Source organism: Phodopus roborovskii, unplaced genomic scaffold (assembly GCF_943737965.1).
Source record: "Phodopus roborovskii unplaced genomic scaffold, PHOROB, whole genome shotgun sequence".
Classification (NCBI taxonomy): domain Eukaryota; kingdom Metazoa; phylum Chordata; class Mammalia; order Rodentia; family Cricetidae; genus Phodopus; species Phodopus roborovskii.
In genome coordinates this window covers 5,589,610-5,610,421 of record NW_026126648.1, presented here as the reverse complement: position 1 = coordinate 5,610,421, position 20,812 = coordinate 5,589,610, and the positions used below count along the sequence as shown (strand labels likewise).

The following is a 20,812-nucleotide window of genomic DNA, read 5'->3' as shown; positions in this document are numbered from 1 at the left end:
GTATAACGTATATCATAACGATAAGGGGCTGCACCTTCGTGCACACTACACCTGCCCGGGGCAGACACAGGCGGCCCGCCCCGCCCCGCCCCGCCCTCATTTGCTCCGCCCCGCCATTCTGCGCAGGCGTGTGGCCGGCGGCTCGAGGGGCGGGGCGTGCCGGGGCGTGGCCGGGCGGGGCGTGGCCGGGCGGGGCGGGGCGGGGCGGGCGGTGGACTGGTGAGGTGGCGTCGGTGCGGTCCGGCCGGCCGCCGCGGTTGGGCGCGATGCCGAGGCTCCAGCCGGGCGCCCGTCCGCTCTGAGCGCCCCGGGCCACCCGCGGAGGCCATGGCGGAGGACTGCCAGCCCCGCCGGCCGTCGGAGGACGAGGACGAGGAGCGGGAGCCGCTGCTGCCGCGGGTCGCCTGGGCCCAGCCGCGGAGGGGCGCGCCCGGGAGCGCCATGCGGCTGCAGGGGGACCAGGGCGCGGCCGCGCCCCGCGAGCCCGCCGCCGAGCCGCCCCTAGCGTCCGGGGACGCGTCCGCCTCCACGAGTCTGTCCATCGAGCTGGACCGCGCCCGCATCGCGGGCTCAGGTGCGCCCCGCGCAGCCCGCCCCGCCCCGCCCCGTTGCCCCCACCTCCCCCTCCGGGGCAGGCGGGCCGGGGCCGCTCTCGAGGCTCCCCCGTGGGAGTCAGCCCTAGGGGTGCCCAGGCCCCGAGGGGAGCTTCGCCCCAGGCCCAGGTGACGTAAGTTGTTTGTTCAAATTGGGCCTGAAGTTCTGAACTAGGAACTCGCACGGCGATCCAGAAAGTTCTCCGCCGAGTCCGTGAGTGGGTTTTTGCTTTGCAGGGCGGCCCGGGGCGGCAGCCCAGAGAGGTGACGAATGACGACCGGCCGCCGCCGAGAAGAGTTTCCAAACTTTTCTATTAAATGTTGCTGCTATTGTGACGTTAGCCAGAGGGGGCAGAGGCTGGCGAAACCTTGTCTCTCTGCAAAGCCTGCGTTCGGGCCTTTTAAAAGAAAACAGCTTCTCATTATCATGTGGACTTGATTTTAAGTGACCTTTGAAAGAGGGGCTAACAGGCGATGTTTAAACTAAACTTGAGGCGTGCTGTTGCAGGCCTGGATGTCTGTGTGGTGAGTTTGGGGCGGTGGAGTGTGGTTTGGCTAACTTAGCTGAAATGGGATCCGGATCTAGACAGGCTTGTTTCCATAACACAAACAAACGGAACTCCTACTCGTTGGTGTTAGGATGGATCCAAAGAAGTGGTTTATGCACTGCTGAAGAGCATCATTCCATGCGACCGTTTATGGAAAAGCCACAGGGAAGGTAGTTTTTTATTAATACTGCTTATTCTAGAAGTTGCTAAGTTTTACTTGACCTGCTATTATGCTAATGCTGCTCGAAAGGAGTTTGGATAGAGCAAGTCAAGAGTTCTAACTGAAATTTCATTCAAACACAAATACTGTAGGAGTCCTAGAGGAAACAGTTTTGAAATGCCGTTAAGGACTTGCCTGCCGTCACCACGGCCTTATCTGATGGGTGGGTTTGCATTTCAACACTGAAAGGAATACTAAGTTTCCCGCTTCACAAGTGAACCCCACTTCAGCCACAGTGGACACACACTGACCACAGTCCGGTCTGTGAGGTTACCGAGGTCGTTCGGCTGCTACTTGCCTTTTCTTGCGCCGGAGTTACCTTGTGTGTTACACTTAAATAGAGCTTAAGGTCTTAAAAGTACATTTATTGCTTTTCATGGGGTTGGGTCTGTTTTGTTTTTTTTTTTTTTTTTTTTTTTTTTTTTCCCTGTTGTTTGTGGCAAACACGGTCAAGGCTAGAAAAAGCCAAAAGAGGCTAAGACTGTGACAGAGTGCAAGTGAGCTATTAGAATTCTTACCTTCTCAGTGGCGATACTTTATCAGTTTTTAGGGTTTATCAAGATGGATTTTTGACATTTCATTAGTTCTCACAGCAGTACGGTAGGTCAGCTGTCATTGGCCCTGTCCTCTGTTGTGAGAGTTGAAAATTAATAAAACCACAATAACGGGGCGGCTCCTAGAACTTCTGGAGTAAGTAGTTTGCACAAAGTCAAATATCCAGGAAATGGTAATGTTAACACGGAGCCCACCTCTTTTGTTCTGAACTCTGTCCATTCTGCTGTAGAGCTTTGTGTTATTAAAGAGCTGCTACTTTGGGGTGTTATGTGGGGTTTCTTTTAAACAGGATTTTAGAATAGTTTCAGACCATTAGAAAACTACTTACAATGTCTAAAACTCCTACAAGGTTTATGATTGGATAATTTAACAAGTTTTTAAAAATTTAATATTTAAAAAAAAAAACTGTTCATTAACGCCTTTGCCCTCTTTTCTACCTTCCATTCAGTTGTCATGAAACCACCTTTGATTTCAAGATATCCCTGCTTTTAGATCAGTATGGACCTTTGTGGTGTTTAACCATTTTGTTTATGTAAACAGGAACTTTATATACTTGAGCCAGTGGCAAATGTCATGCACCTATTATCTTTATATTAACAACATAGTCAGCAAAGTCTAGATGTCACATAACTATAGTGTTGTTACGTCAGTGTTCAGTCATCCTAATCAGTGAATCAGGTTGTAATAAAAATGGTAGTTAATACCTGCGTACCAGTTGTACATGCTGGACATAGTTCTCTGCACTTTACATGTAACAGAGCATCACTAGCCCTATGAAATGAGTGCTACTTTGGATCCCACATAAGCAAGCAAGCTTGATCCCCACACTTAGGTGGGCAAAGCAAAAGACATTTAAGGCTATCCTGAGCGGTGCAGTAAGTGCCGGGCTAGCCGGGGTCACATAGCAAGACTCTTAAAAAAAAAAAAAAAAAAAAAATAGGAAAAGAAAGGAAAAAGAAAAAGGGAAAAATAAATACAAGGGCTTTAAGCAGCACAGGGCTGAAGGTCCAGCAGTTAGGACCCACATGGAGGATCACAGATCCCAGCTTTTTGTAAGTCCAGTTCCACCATGCTACACATGCATATGCACAGGCAAAACATTCACACACATAAAGTAAAATAAATACACCTAAAAAGTAAATAAAGAGTCACCATGTAACGTTCCGGAGCCTATTTCAGCTGGTGGTAATGTTGGTGCCTGGTCAAGGAATAAGAAGCTAATTATGAAGTATTTTAGGGCAAGTTTTACAGGGATACATGTTTCCTGGGGCTTGTCAGTCCACCCATAACTGAGATTTGAAAGTAAGCAATCACGGTACTAAAGCTCATTGCTCAGTTGGTGCTTAAAATACGCTGTTACAAGTTGAGTGTGTTGACCCACTCCTGTAATAACAGCATGGATGAGGCTGAGGCAGGGAGGATCAAGCATTGGATTAAGGCCAGCCTGGGCTTGGTGAGTTCGAGTCTGTCTTCACCTAATACAGCAAGACTCTTACTACAAAACAAAACAAAATATGCAGCCATTAATACCCATTTATTTGTTGCAGAAATGGACAACATTCTTCAATTACCTGAGTATCTATTGGGCAGTAGTAGAAAGCAGGCTTTGAGAAAACAGTAGTAGCCTTTACCAAATGGTGGTCTGCATAGCTTTGCAGCCTGTAGCCACTGAACAGTTTTTCCGGGCTCTGTATGTGGCCTGAGAGTTCCTGGGGGCCTGGGACACTGTCTCTGTTAAGAGGACTAGGGTTGTGGCATCAGTTGGAACTCCTGAGGTATGTTTAATCACCAAACTGATTAGCACTTTTTCTAGAAGGAATTCTGGTGAGTGGGTAAGATGTAGGAAAGAGGAATAAGATGAGTGTTTGTTGGTTTACTTAAATGAAACCATGTTATCATGCCTGTTTATTTTCATCTAACCATACAAGGTTACACAGTAGCTTTTTAGAATCTGTACTTTCCAGAGCACCCATAATAGTCTTTGGTGTGGTCAAATGAATACTTTGTTAACTTTTTAGACAGATTTGTAGAGGGCCTTCCACTTGCTAGCCTTTGTTCCAGGTACATGTGATACATCAGAAATCGGAAGAAAGGTCTGTGTTTTCCCAGAATTTAGGTTATTTTGTTACAGTTTTAAACAACAGACAGTGAATGGGAGTTGTCGGAAGGAAGCTCGGTTTTCTGTGAGAATAGTAAAGACAGTTCAGAGCTTAAGCTGCACCTCTGAAAATTAGAAATCTGAATAAGGCCAGAACTTGATTGACTACATAGAGGTGACCCACATGGTGTTGCAACTGTAAAACCGAGATTCTCCTTTAAAAAATATATTTTGAGGACGAAAGTGACGCCAGACAGGAGGTTAAGAAGGCTCACTCCTCTTGTAGCAGACCCAAGTCCAGTTCTTAGTTCCCAGGTAGGGCAGTTCATGGCACTAGGGCTCTGTTGCCCTCCTGTGAACTCCAAAGGCATCTCTACTCACACATACGCATAACTCCCCAGCAGGCACATATACAATTAATTTTAAAAAGTTTAAAGAAAAACTTTTGAAATTTTTCTGACATGGACACAAATAAAAGTAACAGTTTATCCCTTAAAAATATGAACGTAAGTTTAATTTTAAAAGAATTACAAGGGGAATTACAAGGGCTAGGAGTATAATGTTATAGTACAGTGGTACTCAAGGGGCTGTAGGTTCAGTCCCTCAGATACCTCTTCCCCCAAAGAAAATACAATTAACGATGTCTTTTACTACTGAAACTCAACCCAGACGCCAGTAACAAGCCTTGTGACCAAACCATCCATAGCACATTAGGACAAAGCAGTGTGATACCTGTCGGTGTTCTTCCAGTTAAACCCATCACCAATGTGTATTTAAACTGCTAGAATGTGGGGAGTTGTAGGATGTAATTGCCAAGGACACAGTTGATGAAAAACTGGCTATTGAAAACCAGTTGCTTTGATTTGAAAATAGTTGAGATGTAGCCTTTTTAAAATAATAATTAGGACCAGCTATTATTATTATTTTTATTACATTTTTAACAAAGTACCTTTGTAGATCGTGTTATAAATCCAGCCATCTTCACGTAAGAGAATGACCATTTCTAGTGGGAAGGATACTATCTTATTTATTAAGAGGCTGAGACTATCCTGGCTTATTGTACAGAAATAAATGCCTTTTGATTGATCTGATTTTGGGTGAAGCCAAATTACTAGATATTTAGAGAGTGGTTGTAAGTTTCATAACATCAAGGAAGAGAGTATGTGTGATAAACTCTATAAAGTGTAAACAATGTATCAGTTCAGTAACATTTAATAGTAACAATATTAAATTATACATGTTGTATCCAAAGGACTGTTGAGGATGGGAGAGACGGGGTGATCTAAGAGTTGAATCATTTTAATATAAATTAGTAATGTATGGCGGGATCCTAAGTAACTAATGCAGTATTAGAAGGCCTCCTTTTTAAGTTGGTATCAAGAAGAGTGTGTCTGTTCTGCAATAGATTTGTTAGTTCTAGAAGCCCTGTTTTATGGAGGAATCCTGGAAAACTGAAGTATGGGATTGGGGAGATGGCTCGGTGGTTAAGAGCATTTGCTGCTCTTTTGAAGGACATGGTTTGGTTCCCAATGTTAAACTCATTGCCAACTGTAACTCCTGTTCCAGGGGCTCCAATGTACTCTGCAGGCACCAGGCACTTGGTGCACATACATACACACACACACACACACACACACACACACACACACATGCAAACAGTAAGCAGTACACATAAAATAAATACAACTTTTTTTTTTTTTTTTTTTTTTTTTTTTTTTTTTCCTGACTGGGTTTCTCTCTGTAGCTTTGGAGCCTGTCCTGGAACTCCCTCTGTAGACCAGGCTGGCTTCGAACTCACAGAGTTCCTCCTGCCTCTGCTTCCCAAGTGCTGGGATTAAAGGTGTGCGTCACCACCACTCACAAGACAACATTTTTTTTTTTAATCTCAAAGGAAAAACGAGGCATGAAACAGGCAGGAAAGTAGGCTATGGAAAGCACGAGCACTTTGGTGTGGAAGGTAGAGAGGGAAGGGATTAGCTAGGGGAATGTGAAGGAATTCTTGTCTGTGTGAAGAACTATTACAGAAAGGGATAAATAGACTCAGTGTCTGCTGCAGATGGCAGGTCTAGATAGCAAGCTACAATAGGCTTCATTTCTGCAAAAAGAGGTTTGTGTTTGTTTTCATGCATACAAAAAAAAAAAAAAATCAGAAAAAGATATATCTCTTTGAGATCGTTTAGTTTATACTCCCTCTCAGGATTACTTGCTGGTATCCCAGCACTGAAAACAAAAAATAACTTTGCAGGATAGTTCTGTCATTAAGAACTGGTCCACTGGGGCTGGAAAGATAGTTCTGCTGGGTACAGTTCCCAGCACCCCCATGGCGGCTCACAACCACATAAACTCCAAGGCGGCTCACAACCACATAAACTGCAGTTCCTAGTCAAGGAGATCCAGCACTTGCTTCTGCACCTTTCAGCAGCAGACATGCATCTTTTGTGCATATATACATGCAGGCAAGCACTCATGCTCAGGGAGTAAAAATATATAAACCTCTAAAGTATAAGAAATGTCATTTGACAAATGATAATGGTTACTGGTGCCTGTATTATTCAAATAAATAAATGCCCACTACCTACTGAGTTCCATCCAAAGCCACCAAGGTTAGTGTCCTCACTTCATTCCTCAGGAATTTCAAGGGACAGACAAGGATTGTTTTAGAATGGGCACCCTGGTATAGACATGCATAAAATTCTTTGCATATTCTTTTGAGTATGTAAAATATGTCCAAATAGCCCTTTTTATAACGTTTTTCTCATCGAAGACTTTAAAAAATAGTAAATAACAGTTTTATTTGCCTGGATTAAAGAAAGTTGATTGTGTTTTGAAATTTCATAATAATTCACATAGAGAATTGAAGTACCTTCCAAATTAAAATGATTCATTATGAATTCATCAGCAGGTGATTATTGAATGCAAGCTCTGGGGACCCATCAGTGAAAGGGATCCTTGCCCGCTCAGAGCTCACAGACAAGTCAGGAGATAATGCTCAAATAAAGTGGAGATTAGCAGTTGGGCCAGGGAAAGTGGAGGCCAGAAGGACTTGGCCTTTTGCTTAGAGGGACACGGGACACCCTTGGGCTGTTAAGTACAAAGGAGTGGTATGATTGAGTTGGTTTGATATAATTCAGGAAAGAGTTGATAGGGCTGATTTCATTGTAGGAGTAGAGGTTATAAGCGTTTGTGTTTGGATGCGTACACGGCTTGCTTGTCAGAGGTCAAATGTGGAGATTGATAGTGTGAGGTTGTAGAGGAATCCAAAGTCTTGGGCCCACGCAACTGGAAGATACAGAACTGGCAACACCTGGCATGGAATAACCAGGGCAGAGGGGCTGTGTTTGGGAGAGCTGGTAGAGATAACGGATGGAGTTTTGAGAGTAGTGAACCTTGAGCTGTCTTTTAGCAGCCAAGACGTTGGGTGCAGTAATGGAATTTCGGTGCTGGAGCTGGGAATGGTTGACAAAGGGCGGGGAGCATGGTCTAGACCTGGGTAACTCGGCTACTGCTTCCCATCATCTGCTCAGGGGTGGGGAGGGCTGCAGAGAATCGAGGGTAGCTTGGTGTAAGCGCATTTGTAATCCCAGAGCTGGAGAGATAGAGTCAGAAGATCCCTGGGGCCGACCGGCAGGCTAGCCTCGGCTAATTGGCAGGCCCCGGTTCCCAATCAAAGACTGTCCATTTTTCCAAACAAAGTTGTGGTTAGGGAGGTGGTTCAGAGCATGTAAGAGTCCAATCCCCAAGACCCATGTGGAGGAAACAGAAAAGATTGCCAAACTTGTCCTCTGGCTTCCATGCGTGAGAACACACACACACACACACACAACAAATACATCAATCAGTCAGTCAATCAATACTTAAGGGCACGGAGCTAGAGAGATGGTTTGGCAGTTAGGAGTACTGACTGACCTTCCAGAAAACCTGAGTTCGGTTCCCAGCACCCACGTAGTGGCTCACAACTGTGTGTAACCCTGGTCCCAGAGAATCTAATGCCCTCTCCTAGTCTCCCAGAGTACCAGGTACAGACATATGTGTAGGCAAAATACCCATACACATTTAAAGGAAAAAAGCCTAAATATTTTTTATTTGTTTGTTTTTGTTTTTCAAGACAGTGTTTCTCTGTGTAACAGCCCTGGCTATCCTGGAAGTCGCTCTGTAGACCAGGCTGGCCTCGAACTCACAGAAAGCCATTGCCTGGCTACAACTAAATATTTTTAGAAGGAGGGCATGTGCACCAGTCTTGAGGAACACCCAGGGTTTACCTTTGACCTCCAAGTGTGTATACCTGAATGCATACACGTGTACCTCCACAGGAAAACACACACACAACACGCATGCACACACAACACGCATGCACACACAACACGCATGCACACACATGAGGATGAGGTCAGCCATGAGGGTCAAGGCTGACTATCAGATGTTTGATTTCCTTTTCAGCCCCGCTAAAGCCACTCCCACAGGGCCATAGTGTGTGCATACACACAGCTGGTCTAATGCAGTGATTGCTGTTATTTCAGAGATAAACACATTCTTGGAAGATCCTGAGTTTGCTGATATTATACTGAGAGCAGAGCAAGCAATAGAAACTGGAATTTTCCCAGAAAGAATCTCCCAAGGGTCCAGTGGAAGTTACTTTGTGAAGGATTCTAAAAGGGTGAGAACTTCACATGCATTACACACGTTTTTGGAAGACACCGCTTTAAAAGGGAAGTGTCCGAGTTCCTGAAAATATTTTCCTACTACATCTGTTTGGTCCTTCTTTTCCAAAATAAAGGTTGATAGTTTCTCTTTTGTTTTACTAAGAACTCGATAGCATAGAAATGGAGCTGGTAGTTTCCAGTTGTCGTTTGCTGTTCTGATGTTTTCTGTTTGGTTTCAAGCATACCCATATTTATTTGTGTATTTATTAAACACATATTCATAGTCCCTTCTTTATAGCTCTGCTACCGTATTTACCGAGTACAAATGGAAGTTGAAACTCTCAAACCTGTCCAGTGTCATTTCCCAATGTTTGGTATATATGTTTTTTCAAGGTATATTTTTTTATGCCTCAGAAATCATTTCCTGGCATCATGCCAAAGAAAAGAGGCATCGGAGTGTAACAAAGCAGAAATGACCTCCGATTCTGGAGTGGAAAAGACAAACGACAGTTTGAGTTTCTCAGGAATGGTGCTGTCTTTTCTAAAAGCTTTCTAAGGGTGGTGGTCGTGGTCTTTAATCCCAGCTCTTGGGAGACAGGGGCAGGCAGATCTCTGGGTTTGGAGCCAGCCAGGGCTACACAGAGAATCCCCGTCTTAAAAAAAAAAAAAAAAAAAAAAAAAAAAAGTGATTTTTAAAGCATAATCCTATTTGTTTAAAAAACAAAACAAAAACCCTGGGCATAGGCGTATGTATAGGCGTATGCGCCATGGCCAGACCCACATTTCTTTTATGGGGCGTAGGAAATTGGGAGAAAAGGATCTTGTGCATCTCAGGCTGGTGAACACCTGCTCTTCCTGCCTAAGTGCTGGGCTTACAGGTGTGTATTGCCTGCTTTCATGTGGTTCTGGGTGTAGAACCCAAGGCTGCAGGCATGCTAGGCAATTCTACCAAGTGGGCTGCACCCAGCCGCAGCCCCCATTTCTTAGACAATAAAATGTACTTTTTGTCATTTGTAGGCACTGTCAGTCTTTACCCCAAGTTTTTGTTGTTGACCTCTGGTTTTGAGACAGTCTTCCTGTGTAGCCCATGCTGCCTTAGAACTCAGTGTGTAGCAGCAACCCTCTCAAGCACTAGGGGCCATAGGTGTGGAAGGCTTGAGTTCTTAACTTGTTCTTGTTTTACTTGTTAATTGTTTAGAATTTATTGCATTATAAAGAAATCGCATTTTTATTTCTTGTCTGAGATGATTGAGCCATGAGTGTTTTATTAGATCAGTACTAACAATTGTAGGAACTTTTGGACCCTATAAACATCTCTCCTCCTCCTCCGTCTCTGTCTCCATCTCCTCCTTCTTTTCTTCTTCCCCTCTTACAACAAGAGTTTTACTACATGTCTCAGGTTAGCCCACTCAGTATCCTCCTACCTTAGCTAACCCACTAAGTGCTAGGATTATGGGTATGTGCCACCACCCATGGCCAATTTTTCTCTTGCTGAGAGAGAGTTAAGATGGGTCATAAAAAGTGTAATGGGAGAAAATTTAGATGAGAGCTGCTGATAGTATAGCTGTTCAATTTATGTTATTTGTGTTTTAAGAATTACTTGAGCTGGTGGTGCACACCTTTAATCCTAGCACTCAGAAGGCAGACGCAGGTAGATCTCCGTGAGTTCGAGGCCGGCCTGGTCTACAGAGCAAGTACCAGGATAGGCTCCAAAGCTACACAGATAAACCCTGTCTTGAAAAACCACAAAAGAAAAAAAAAATTACGTGAGCACCTACTATGTGCCGAGCCCTGTTCTGAGTACTGGAGTTAGACTGTAATGGATTCCTTGTCTCTTTAGAATATTTGGCACACCAGGGAAAGGAGACAGTGTATATTTGAATATTTAGTAGATCATAAGAATTACACAACATTGCTTACATTAGGTGTAGTCTGAGGCAGGAGAAACTCTTAGGCTTGTGCGTTTGAAATCAGCATGGATAACCTAGCCATAAAGAGAGGGGAGAGGGTGATGGCGGAGGGGCTGGGGCAGACTCGAGGGTTAATTTGGAAGTGCTGCAGTTCCAAATGGGCACAGTTAATCTGGTTAAATGGCACGGAGCCTCGCCCCACTTTCTGAGGTTTGTTAGAGCAAAGTTTGAAAAATGCTGACACAGGGGAATGTTGATTTTTAAGTTGAAAGTAATTCTTACAATGTGATTAGAATCAGTCACCTTAGCACTTGCAAGTTGTTTGTAAATCTTACTTAGTGCAATGCATGTTGTAGACTGTTACCCACCCGTCCATTAGAGTCTAATAGGGTTTCTACTTTTCTCCCCCCTAGAATATTGTCGGCGTCTTTAAACCCAAATCAGAGGAGCCTTACGGCCAGCTCAACCCAAAGTGGACCAAGTATGTCCATAAGGTTTGCTGTCCCTGCTGCTTTGGCCGAGGCTGCCTGCTTCCCAACCAGGGGTACCTTTCCGAAGCTGGCGCCTACTTGGTGGATGCAAAGCTTCAGCTGGGCGTTGTACCTAAAACAAAGGTAAAGGAGGGTTTGCTTTCAGGCTGTACCTGTACTTAGACTTCACTTATTTGTGCACACTCCAGGGATAAATCTCAGTGATAGAGTCTAAGGTGGAATTCCTTTTGTGATAATTAAGGAGCCCAGAGCAGCTGGCTCCAGGCACTGTGGTATAGATCCCTCTAGTAGCCAATGGGATGTCTCTTGTTCCCGTGAGGACGCAGGATGCTGACAGAGATGGGAAAGGACTAGTATTTAGAAAGCAGGGTATAGCTAGAAGCCCCTTTGATCCTGACGATAGGTTACTGGAGTGCCCACACTTCTACTGCCCTTGGCTTCCTTTGGACCTTTTTCTAATCTTATTTAATGCCTTCTTTAAAATGTTCATTCTTAGTTCTGTATTTCAAAGCTCTTATTTTGTTGGAAATTTAGGCTGCTTTTGTATCTTTTTTTCTGAAAGAAATATGGGCCATTTAAAATTCTCCGACCTTTGTGAAGGCTTCAGATTCACGAGGAGCTTTGTCATAGGGGTAGATAGACCTCAGTGGTTTACAGCGCTACAGTGAATTTGATGGTCCATGTGAATAGAAATACCATAATCCAAACTCTAACCATTTTTCTAGGTGGTTTGGCTTGTCAGTGAGACATTCAACTACAGTGCGATTGACCGTGCAAAATCAAGAGGCAAGAAGTATGCCTTAGAGATAGTGCCAAAAGTAGGTAGAAAGTTCCATCGGATAGGACTTCCTCCTAAGGTAAGTTACTCTAATAAGCTTTGCACTTATTTATTTCCTAAGCACCTGGGAAGAATGTAGCTAGATATTGGGCATCCTGCTGTGGACTGTGGAAATAATTTTGAGAGAGAGAGAACACATTTTTCTCTTGAGCTCAGAGTAACAAGCAGTTCCAATGCAGTTTGATAAAGCTGTTTAGGAGGAGGTGTTAAGTTCACGGAGCTCTGAGCCACTTGGCACATGTAAAGACTTAGTAAATGGTAGTTCTGCGTGTGTTCACTCTGCCACAGCTATCATTTTGTACAAACCTAAGCTAGCTTGGCAACTAGCTAAGCAAGGATACAGAGGACTAATGGAAAAGACATCTAGAAAAATCTCTAGGACTTATTTTTAAATATATTTGACTTACGGTTTTATTGTTGCTATGCAAGTTTCTAAAGAATTTGAGTAGAAATTCACAATTAACTTATTATTTTCTACTTAATTACATTCCAAGTAGTCAGCTTCGAACATTTTTACCATTTTCTTGGATATGCTAAAATAAGTGTGGCAAAAGGAGGCTGCTCAAAGGAAGGAAACCTTTAGGATTGTTAAAATTTCTAACAAGCATATGAAACGTTAAGCCAGGGAACAGACTTCTTTATGGTAATTTGTTTGCTTGCATTTGTGAGGCAGGATAGGTTGCTCATTACCTGTATGTCTTCTGCTGATGAAATTTGTATTCTGGCATCAACTTATTCAGGACTAACTAGTAATTTTAATAACAAAAATGCATTTTCAAATGGGCATATCTTCAAGTGGAAGACTCTTTAAAAAGCCATTAGAAAGGCTACAATCACTTGATTAAATCTTTAAAATTTATGATATGATCTTTGATCTGCCTAAAGAGCCCATTGTATTTTAAATTTTATTTATTTTTTTTTTTGTACTTGATGTTATGAGAAGACTCGAAATGCAGCTTCGGCGAGAAAATTGCACTGCCATGAAATAACCAAGACGGGTTGCCATTTGGCCTCTCAGTTAATGTCACCTTGATGCCCGCTCTTAGGAAGTAGCATTTTTAAGGTGTCACCTTCAGGGCGTATGTTTATTCTCTTTTTCACTTTCTGAAATAGCCCCCTAAAAGTCTTGGGTTGAGCCTTTTTTAGTTGTTTGCTGTGTGCTCTTGTGATTACTTGAGCTAGTAAGTTAAATGCTCTTAATAAATCTGGACCGGTGTTAAATGCTGTCTCCCTTATGTACTCCGTGGTGGCACCGCGGAGGAATTTGAAAAGTAAAGCCTTTGTGTCCCTGCTGCTTTCCTTTCTAATCGTAGTTCTTGAAATTATAGATTGGTTCCTTTCAGCTGTTTGTGGAAGATTACAAGGAGGCCGAGTATTGGCTTAGGAGGTTTGAAGCTGAGCCTCTGCCTGAAAACATTAGGAAACAATTTCAGTCACAGTTTGAAAGATTAGTGATTTTGGATTACATCATCAGAAACACAGGTATCGACGTTCTCTCGTTTGTTCAGTCCCTTTAGTTGTAAACCGGATTCTCGTTACTGAAATCAAAGCCATAAATGTTGGTCTAAGAGTCTCAAGGCTGAGTCCTCCTCAGTGTTGGGAAACAGAGGAAGCCCCGACCCTCCTGGGCAGGTCGTCCTGCTCGAGGGCCTGACTCATACTGGGCCACAGAGAATTCTTCCTGTCGCCTCAGGTGGAATTGCCAAAGAGCAGCACAAAGCCAGAGACTAGAAATGCTGCCCGTGTATATGGAAAGGTTCTTATTTTTAATATTGCATTATGTCGTCTGTGAAACGTTAAGCTTTCTTCGTGTGCTGTACTTGGAGGGAAGAGCGGCACAGATGGGACAAAGCTGAGGTTCCCTAAAAGACCCTCAGGTCAGCGTTCCATGAGAACTTGTCTAACACCTGTCTTCTCAGATAACACTCTCTACAGACATTACAGGTTGGGGCTAGGCCTGTGCTTACCCCCCCCCCCCCATCCGAATGCATTCTGCAGCTTGGGAACTACTGCTTCCAAGTTTGTTTCTTACTACTTATATTAGTTTCTGGAAAGCATCATATAATTTTCTCAAGTTGACTCTCTTAATTAAATGGTCTTAGGTTAATATTAAAACTGGTCCAGAGTACTCAGATGTTGACACTGGGTGAGGCAACTTTGGTTGTGCATAGCAGCCAGGGTGAGCGTGCTTCCGTCTTCAAGCAAACAAGACGTTATCTTGGTTTGAGTTCACCTTGATCTAGCCGTGGCCCTTACCTTACAGGGTGGTTCTGGGTTCAGATCAGTTCATATAGGTGAAGCACTTAGAACCATGATCTGGCACAGAGAAAAGTTTAGTCAGTGTCAGCTTATGTTGAGCAGGTTTTTAAAGTTGTAAATCAGAGCTTCTCAGTTAGGGTTTTTATTGCTGCGATGAAACTCTGACCAAAAAGCAAGCTTGGGAGGAAAGGGGTTTCTTTTGGCTTATATACCCATGTACTATTCATCACTGAAGGAAGCTACGGCAGGGACTCAAACAGGACAGGACCCTGGAGCTAGGAGAGACCAGACTGGCTTGCTCAGTCAGCTTTACTATGGAACCCAGGACCACCCAGGACCACCAGCCCAGGGTTGGCCCCACCCACAATCGACTGGGCCCTTCCCATCAAGCACTAATTAAGAAAGTGTCCTACAGTCAGACCTTTTTTGGTTTTTTGAGACGAGTTTTCTCGGTGTAACAGCTCTGGCTGTTATGGAACTCACTCTGTAGACCAGGCTGGCCTCGAACTCAGGGAGATCTGCCTGCGTCTCTCTCTGCCTCTGCCTCTGCCTCTGCCTCCCAGGTGCTGGAACTGAAGGCGTGCACCATCATGGCTACCCAGCCCTACAGTCAGATCTTGTGGAGGCATTTTCTCAATTGAGAGTCCTTCCGTTCAGATGACTGTAGCTTGTGTGTCAAGTTGACATAAGACTAGCTGGTACACCCTAGCTGGCACAGTGGTGAATCTGTGCTACAGGACACCAACAAAAATCCCCAAACTGGGGGCTTAGCTGTCTCCCCTTAGTACGAAGCCACAATATCTGTAAATATCAACTAACAGACTTTTGTTTCTTTTGAAAGACAGGGGAAATGATAATTGGCTAATCAAATATGAAAAGACAAAATATTCAAAGAAAACTGAAAATGAGGTGAGGAAAATGTGGTGGGTGAAAGCATGTGTTAGCTTCTTCGACAGATTTCCTGGACTTGCTTCTTCACCTCGTCTGAGGCATGTTTCTTTGGAGCTTGCCGAGTAAGCCAGGCTGGCTGGCTGCTGAGTTCTCTGCCCCCTAAGCACTAATGTTATCAGTGTGACTGTCATACCTGACTGTTCACATGGGTCCCGGGGATGAACCTCAGGCTCGCGCTGCAAGCATTTTGCCAACAGAGCCATGTCCCTAGCTCTGGGTTATACTTCTGGATTATACTTTCCTTTCCTTCCTGACTCTTTGTGATTTGTATTGGAGACCAAGTATGTCATCGACTCAGCTTTTGTAAAGCTTTTAGCATTTGTAGGAATACCATTTTTACCTTCCCTCTATGCAGTTAAGGCTTCTCCTATCTAGGGACATGTTCGTCTTTACCAGTTCTATTTCTTCTGAGTGTTTTCATTCAATGATAGGTTATACAGCACTGAATAATAAAATGGCTGTGTGTTTTACTTGTGAATCATACCCTCTGAACTTTTTAAAAAGTTCTTCTACTTAAAACAAACTGGTTTACACTTCCACTACAGACTATGTAGATGCTCCACACTATGAGCATTACGTATTTCAGACTCATTGCTCTTAGCCTTGGCTCCCTGACTCATTTCCTTTTCTATTGCTGTGAAGAGACACCACGACCAAAGCAACTTATAAAAAGAACATTTACCAGAGGCTTCCCGGGGATTAGCATCCAAGACTGTTGTGGGGAGCATGGCCGCACGCAGGCGTGGTGCTGGAACAGTAGCTGGGAGCCCACGTCTTGGTCCACAAGCACAAGGCAGAGGGAACTGCCTGAGGACGCCATGGACTTTTGAAATCTCAAAGCCCAGAGACACACCTCCTCCAAGGCTCCACCTCCTAACCCTTCCCAGATAGTTCCATCAACGGGGCACCCAAGTATCCAAACAGAGCCCACAGGGGACCTTTCTCACTCAAACCCCACAAGATACGTTTTTAGGATAGTGTTTTTAATTTTAAAAAGTATACATTGTAGAATGTGTAAGGTAACTTCAGTATTTAATCTCATTTCCTCAAGTTTCCATTTAAACTGTTGCATCACTCACTTTGAAATGTCTGTACTTTTAAGCACTTATCTAGGTAATTCGAAAATTATGTTTGCACAGTACTTAGCAATATCAAAAAAATAAAGTTTAGTCATAAAGTAACATGGGTAGATCTCAAAGGTATGCTAAGCAAAAGAGGCTGGAGATGGCTCAGTGGTTAAGATGGCCAGCTGCTTTTCCAGAGAACGTGGGTTCAATCCCGGCACCCACAGGGTACCTCATCCCTCTAACTCCAGTTCCAGGAGATCTGCTGCCCTCTTCTGGTCTCTGAGTGCACCAGGCATGCAAGCAGGCAAATACCCATACACATAAAATCAAACTGTGTTTCTAAGAAAGTGGCAGTAGGCAGATATCAAACATTAAGCAATTGGTTGTCTAGACTCTTTCTCTAAAGTTAGTATTTTCAAACTGTCTTCTCCAGGGTGGAAAAAAAATTAAATCACTTACATAGTAAATATATAATTCCAGTTTTTAAAAATACCAATTATGAAATGTTTACTGTTTATAAAGGTTGTCACTGCCTTGTATGATTTTTTTTTTCTTTCTGGAAATGCAATTTTATAGCTTTTCAATTAAGCCTCAATAATAATTGTGAGTAACTAATCCTTTGGAAATATTTTTGTAGAATCTATTATGAATAGGTCCTTTTCCTCCCCTTTAGGAATCAAACTGGATTGATGATAAAGAATTGCTCATTAAAATAGCTGCAATTGATAATGGCCTAGCGTTTCCTTTTAAGCACCCGGATGAATGGAGAGCTTGTAAGTAGTTCGCGTTCTCCCACTGGAAAGGTACAGAGTTGACAGAGATGGGAAATGTGATAGGGACACCCTTCTAGCCCCCGGGGCTTTGAAGGTGCCTTGGGTCTTGCTACGTGTTGTTTGTATACTTTTGGATGACCTTGTTTGCTTTTAGTCTTGGAAATGGGTTTGGTAACTTCTGATTTCTAAGGTATTAACATAGGAATGATGCATATGTCTTGGCAGAGCTGTGTGTTGATGCTTTGGGCTCCACCCCCTTAGCAAGATTCAGCCTTCCCAGGTCGCTTCCATGGTGTTTCCGTTACCCTTCCTGCCTTTTCTGCCACACGTGATTGCTTTTGATACATTTGGAGCTGGTTTGGGACATTTCTGTTGTTTTTAAAATTGTTCGTGTCTTGAATTTCTTCTTCTCTCTTTCCCCTGAGATAAACTTTCTCTGTGTAGCCTTGGCTGTCCTGGAACTCACTCTGTAGACATTTAGAACTATTTTAATCTAAAGATTTCTATATGAAATATTTCTTGCTGGAAGGTGGTGGTAGCGCACACCTTTAGTCTCATCATTCAGGAGGCCGATGCAGGCAGAACTCTGAGTTTGCGGCCAGCCCAGTCTACAGAGCGAGTTCCAGAACAGCCAGGGCTACACAGAAAAACTATGTCTTGAAAACAAAATAAAAAGTCCTAAATCAGTGGATTTTTTTAAAAAAAAAGTGTTCATTCTTGGCACTTTCAAAGTATTAGTGCTGCTCATTAAAATTTGTTAGTATTAGCCCTATGTAAACAGTCATTTCCTGTCCCGACCACCAAGTCCCAAATAAGCAACTCAGCGGTTGAATTTGGCTAGTAGCTCTGGTGTGTTATTAGCTAACTCTTACGCTTAAATTAACCAATATTTCTATGTACGCTTCGTCACATGTCTCATGGCGTGTTACCTTACTTTTTACACATCCTGCGCTCAGCGGCTGGCTGGCTGGCGGCTGCTTTGACTCCACCCCTCTCATCCCAGCATGCTCTCTGAGGCTTGACTGTACTTCCTGTCTGGCTACTGGGCTGTTGGCTTTCAGGTTTCTTCTCCCATCTCTTGGCTTTGTGTTTTATATGCAAAAGGCCCAGTGTTTAATATTCCTGGGTTCATTTGTGTGAAATGCAATATGCTTTATTGTTCTGTTCTGTTTTTTTTTTTTTTCCTGTTGTGGTGTTGCTATACTGCCTTTCATTTTATTAGCATTTACTTGGTATTTATTCTATACTTTTTTTTTTTTTTTTTTAACTTCCACCATTTTGTTTTAGGTGTAAGACATAAAGCAACAGATGATCTCTTTGAACCCAGTCTGAGTCTTTCCGTGGGTAGTTTAAAGTGTTGGTAAATTCTAATTTGTTTCTTCTTTCTTTTCCCATGTTTTGTGGAACTGATTTGAAATGCCTTGGTTGCATTTTATTTTTCCCACTAACCATTTGAAACCTATATGCAAATTGCTTTTTTTTAAGTGTTAAGTTTGTAAACTTCCTATAAAACATCTGGAAAGTTGTGCCAAATATGCAGTTGGGGATCAGCGGTTTGGAGCTTACAGAAGAATTGGTATTAAGGGTGTGGGGACATTTTAGCTGTAGTCTTTATAGCGACAGCTATGGCTTTATTTACAGTCATCCAGGGAAATCATGGAGGACAAATACAATCACCTAACACAATGCCAGGAATATAAATACTCAATAAAAGTTTGATGAGTGCCTAATGAATGAAGGAAAGACGGGACTAATCGAGTCTTGGGGAACAGTAACATTAAAAGCGGGAGAGAAAGCCAGCAGAGGTGGGGAGTGCCTTCCTTCCAAGACAGACAGAAAACTTTGGAAGAGTGGTACCCACAGAGCCGCAGTGGGAGAGTTCCAGAAAAGAGATGAGGGACATGCCTTGCTGGTTAAGTCATCTGGGCTGTGAGAGGCCATCAGGCAGGCGTGGGGGCATGGAGTGGTCACGGTGGATGGCGATAGTGAAAGTCGAGGGCAGGGATTAGAGGCAGAAATAGACGAAGAAGAAGAGCTTTTTAAATGAAATTGTTAGGAGAATGGAGGGAAGACACTCCATGCCGCCACCCTGATTGCAGACTCCCAGCCCCGACAGCAGTTTGAGTCTCACGCTGTGTTGCGAGGCGGATAGAAATCAGGGATGAGTCTAAGGGCGGTGGGTTCTCCTCAGTGCCCTGGCCAGATGACTAGCGAAGCAGTCTCAGGGAGCAGGGATGTGTGCTGGCTCGTGGTCAAGGGGATTCAGCACATCCGTGATAGGGAATGGATGGTGGAGGAAACATTAGAAACAGAGGCAGATCTGTGTGGTGGTGCTCCTCTGTAATCGCAACACTCCAGAGGCAGAAGCAAGCAGATCTCTGAGTTCAAGGCTAGCCTGCTCTGTGTAACATTGTTCCAGCCTAGGTAAAGGCCATATAGCTCAAAATTGTTGTGGGGGAGGGGAGCGGAAGCATGAGGTAGGTGCTTCACATTTTAATCCATCAAAAAGCCACAAACTATAATTGCCTAGCCCAACTCCCGTAGCCCTGCAGCCACTTCATAAGCCCTATGTCCAGAAGGTTCCATGACTTCCCAAGCATCACAAACACGACTTTGTGATGGGCATTTCACATTCCTCAGACAAGTAGAGTTATCCAGTTGGTGATTCTGGAATGTACCTATGTCTCCTCCCTTTCTAGAAGATTCTACTGGTCTACTAATCTTCTTAATCTATTGCTAAGCTACCTCCCATTCCTAGACTCATGAGTGATTTTTTTTTTTTTATCCTTTGAAGCCATTCATTTACTTCCTAATTATTTAAAGTTTTAGAGCTTTCCCTGTGTACACGTTCCTCAGTTCCTGCTCATTTGTAGCTGTGGAAGACAGGAAGACAGGAGCTGTGATCCATAAGACTTGACCTGGGTGTGTGAACAATTACAAGTTTCCACCATTTTTTTTTTTAACCCTGAAAGTAATGTGTTCTGACATAGGTTTTTAAGATGGGGAGTGTTTGAATTAGACTCACTATCAACTCCCACCTCTTGACTGTGTGAAGCTCAGAAACAGAACAACTTCAGATAAGCCCTTCTCTGTGCTCTGCCTACCTGATTGGCCATATTGTATTCTGAGAATGTCTTTTCCTTTATTTAGGAGAAGCTGGGGACTGTAAGGAAGACTAGGATAAATGTGAATCTGAACACATTAACATCTGCATCATTAACATCTATTTTCCACTAGATCCGTTTCACTGGGCTTGGCTTCCTCAAGCTAAAGTTCCTTTTTCTGAAGAAATCCGAAACTTGATTCTCCCCTATATTTCCGACATGAACTTTGTGCAGGATTTGTGTGAAGATCTTTATGAACTCTTTAAGGTAAAAGGGTTAATTTGGAGTGTGTTTTGACTTCCTGGGCATGCAGCTACTGTTTTCCATGTTAATTTTACTTTCATTCTTATTTCTGTAGTTAAGGATAGAACTGAGGGCCTTCTGCATGCTATGCTAGAATCTGACCACTGAGCTACATCCTCAGCCCCCATATTGCTTGGAATCAATGTTGGGGCGGTAGGTCAGGCTGCTTTAAGAAGGGGCACAGACTGGGCCACTCATGCAGTTCTAGGGGCTGAGATCAGGGCGGGGTCATGGCTAGCTTCTGGGTGGCTTTCTTCCAGCTTGCATTCATTACACTCTCAAGTGTTGTAAGAAAGCAAGCTAGCTCTGGGACTGAGGCCCACCTTCATGACTTGATAACCATTCAGAGACCTCAGGTCCAAATGCTTTAACAGCAGAGATGGGATTTCATCATATTGGGGACACATGAGCCTTTTGTCCATAATAAACACTGTACTTTCTTATTTAGATTTAACTTTAAAC

The 20,812-nt window shown here is 43.5% G+C and overlaps 1 protein-coding gene across 1 annotated transcript in view; it reads left to right on the top strand.

Annotated features, from left to right (window-relative positions):
* The first annotated feature begins 283 nt into the window (after positions 1 to 283).
* Positions 284 to 20,812, top strand: part of Pi4k2b (phosphatidylinositol 4-kinase type 2 beta) — a 28,760-nt gene continuing 8,231 nt past the window's right edge. The window contains exons 1-8 of the mRNA XM_051174079.1: positions 284 to 574; positions 8,532 to 8,668; positions 10,978 to 11,178; positions 11,781 to 11,912; positions 13,222 to 13,375; positions 14,994 to 15,061; positions 16,844 to 16,943; positions 20,181 to 20,314. Coding sequence (XP_051030036.1) covers positions 328 to 574; positions 8,532 to 8,668; positions 10,978 to 11,178; positions 11,781 to 11,912; positions 13,222 to 13,375; positions 14,994 to 15,061; positions 16,844 to 16,943; positions 20,181 to 20,314 — 1,173 coding nt within the window. The 5' untranslated portion in view covers positions 284 to 327. The remainder of the gene's footprint in view (positions 575 to 8,531; positions 8,669 to 10,977; positions 11,179 to 11,780; positions 11,913 to 13,221; positions 13,376 to 14,993; positions 15,062 to 16,843; positions 16,944 to 20,180; positions 20,315 to 20,812) is intronic.